A 2,796-nucleotide genomic window follows, 5' to 3' on the forward strand; every position below is an offset into this window, starting at 1 on the left:
TCTCCAAACTTATGTGAATGCATTGGTGTTCTTTTAACTGAGTGCTCTGCTTAAACCATGAACGATTATTATCGTAACCTTTTTATTTAAGTTTTTTAAAAATGTCGTTTGTACTCTACGCTGACTTCTAACACCATCTGGATATAAAATATACAAACCCCTAATGTGTGTCCATCCTCGTGCAGTTAAACAGAGCTACGACCTGGAGGAGTACAGCCTATCGCAGTCCACTCTGGAGCAGGTGGGTCAGTTTTAGTGATTTTTATATCATCCATGGAGTGTACGTATGCAGTAAGTGCATACTCTTTGCACTCACTTGGAGCTACAGGAAGCGGTGTGACACCCCTCTCTTAATTTTTTCCCTCCATTACAGGTTTTCTTGGAGCTCTCCAAGGAGCAGGAGCTGGAGAATTTTGATGATGAACTTGACCCCTCGGTGAAATGGAAGCTGCTCCCGCAGGAAGAGCCTTGAAGCTCCAGATACCCTGTGTTTCCATTCAAGCCTTTGGTTGATTTTTAAGACATTTATTTTTATAGCATCAATGTATATTTTTAGAAATCATATTATAAACACTGACATATTTTTTTCATGTGGTAGCGAGGAGGAGTAAGTGCTGGGCCAACGCAGTGACAACATGGACAGAGACACTTAACTAAGCCCACCTACCTGCCAGTCACGGCATCTGTATCTTTGCTGGTCACCCTGATTTTATTTTTCTGTATCATGATGAATAAATAATTTTACTTTTATAAGATTGTTTCAGTTTCTGAATATGATATACAAATTTTGCTTAATTTTTTTCATCAAAAACTTAAAACAATTTTTTTCTAACCTAGACTCAGAAATCCATATGTTGACTTTTCTGCAAGTCCAATACTTCAGAAAGCTGATATTTTAGTTAGCATTTAAATGACTGTGTCAAAAAGTATCACACTTATTGAAAGAGATTTTAATGTATTTTCTTATGGCTGAAAATATTAAAACTCATTGGTCATAATGTCTGATACCAATATATTTGATAACATATTCACTGGTAACACTATCAATAATATAGACATAGTCTGGAAAGCTAAAAACTTGCTATTAGGAATTTATTATACTTTTTTTATTTCTATAAACCAACAGTCTTATTTTCATTGTATTTTTAAGTCAAAACTAAAGATGCTTGCATTGTAACAAATCTCTTATGGATATTTGCCACGTCATCCCAGAAAGTTGATAAATGTAACAGGTCAAATAGCCAACTTGGTGGAAAATATAAAATAAATCTCATATGTGTAGTTTTGAAATATGTTTCCTATTTCATGTATTTCATGTGTCTTTTTCTTGACTCATTGGTGTCCTATTTACAAGTTCAGCGCATTCTAATAGAAAATAATTCCTAACATAAGAGCGAGTTTGCTGCTTTAATCAATGTGCTACCAAAATGTAAAGGAAGAAGATACCACACTATGATTAAGGAAGTAAAAACTGGGGACGAGCACATTTCCTAGAAAAATCTTCTAAAAATACCATGCGGGACTACCATAACTACATAAAATGTAGTTAGATGAGATTTTGCGAGCTGTGGGGATGATTCTCTGAGCCTTCCTACCACTTCTTTGCATATCCTTTCTTTCCTTTTGGACTCCTGACCCTCCAGCCTCAGAAAATTCTTAACATCCCAGAAACTTCTGCTCTGGAGAGCACCGCACCCCCCAACTACCTTCCCAGGCCCAGGCTGCTGTGTGGCACAGTGATTTAGAGCATGGCCTAGATTCAGTCCTGGATCTCGGATTTACTATCTGCGCAGACCTTGTTTCCTGTCTGTAAAATGGAGAGATCAGTACCTACCTCCGACGGTTACCATGACAACCAAAAGTGGCAAAGGCAGCAAAAATACCAAAACGCTGTCTGGCTGGTATCAGCAGGGCCCAAGGACTCCATGCCTGGGAGAGCGCCCTTCTTCATATCCCCTCATTTCCCAAGGGCCAGCAGAGGTGTCTGTAAATAAATAATACACCAGACAGACTTATTTTAATGCAGGATTTTGCATTATAACCCAAAGAAATAATACAAACCACGTCAGGTTTGTTTTTTGGGTTTTGGTTGTTTGTTTTGTTTTGGTTTTGTTTCTGTTTCGAAGCTATTTTTCAGGTCAGTGGGAGGGCTCTCCATGGGGCAAGCACAGTTTTAGCGGCCAAGTGACTTTTTCCTCAGCCTATGGGTTGAACCAGCTTTGACATCGCAGACAACTGGGTCTTTGGCAAGGTGACACTGACAGCTGTGTCAAACCTGAGCTTAAGATCTGCACCTGCTCTTTTGCAAGGGAAAGCCTGCGCAGTTCGTCACGTGGTTTCATGTGTCACTGAAGTCTGGTTTGGGCTTCAACGGACATATCTGTGTGAGGGCTTAAAAAAAAAATAGTAATACCTTTTCTCCCACTGTCTAAGTTCTTCTGGCTGGGCTAATAGTCAAATGAACACAGACAGATTAACAGGAGACGATCAAAATTTAATACATGTACTCAAATTCTAAAGATAGCAAGATAACATTAGGTATGTTATGTCATTTTGGACAAAGGAGAAAAGGAGTGAATAGGGTATTAGATTTCAGAAGTGAGAATGGGTGATTTACAGGTAATTGAGGAAGAGCGAACACACGTGGCAGGCAAATTAGTGCTAGGCAATTCAGAAACGATGGGAAATAGGTCTAGCTAACAGGCCCCCCTGCCTGAAGCCTTCCAATTGACCATATTTAATACAAATTAGACTAAGGTACACATCCTGACTTCTTTCCAGAAGCAGGCTTTTCTA

General features: G+C 39.1%; 1 protein-coding gene across 1 annotated transcript in view; it reads left to right on the forward strand.

Moving 5' to 3' along the window:
• The window catches only part of LOC105298943 (ATP-binding cassette sub-family A member 8), a 79,782-nt gene that overhangs the window by 60,887 nt on the left and 16,099 nt on the right, over nucleotides 1–2,796 (forward strand). The window contains exons 32-33 of the mRNA XM_011370412.1: nucleotides 186–241; nucleotides 374–436. Of these exons, the coding sequence (XP_011368714.1) occupies nucleotides 186–241; nucleotides 374–436 (119 nt within the window). The remainder of the gene's footprint in view (nucleotides 1–185; nucleotides 242–373; nucleotides 437–2,796) is intronic.

Source organism: Pteropus vampyrus, unplaced genomic scaffold, assembly GCF_000151845.1.
Source record: "Pteropus vampyrus isolate Shadow unplaced genomic scaffold, Pvam_2.0 Scaffold169, whole genome shotgun sequence".
NCBI classification, from domain to species: domain Eukaryota; kingdom Metazoa; phylum Chordata; class Mammalia; order Chiroptera; family Pteropodidae; genus Pteropus; species Pteropus vampyrus.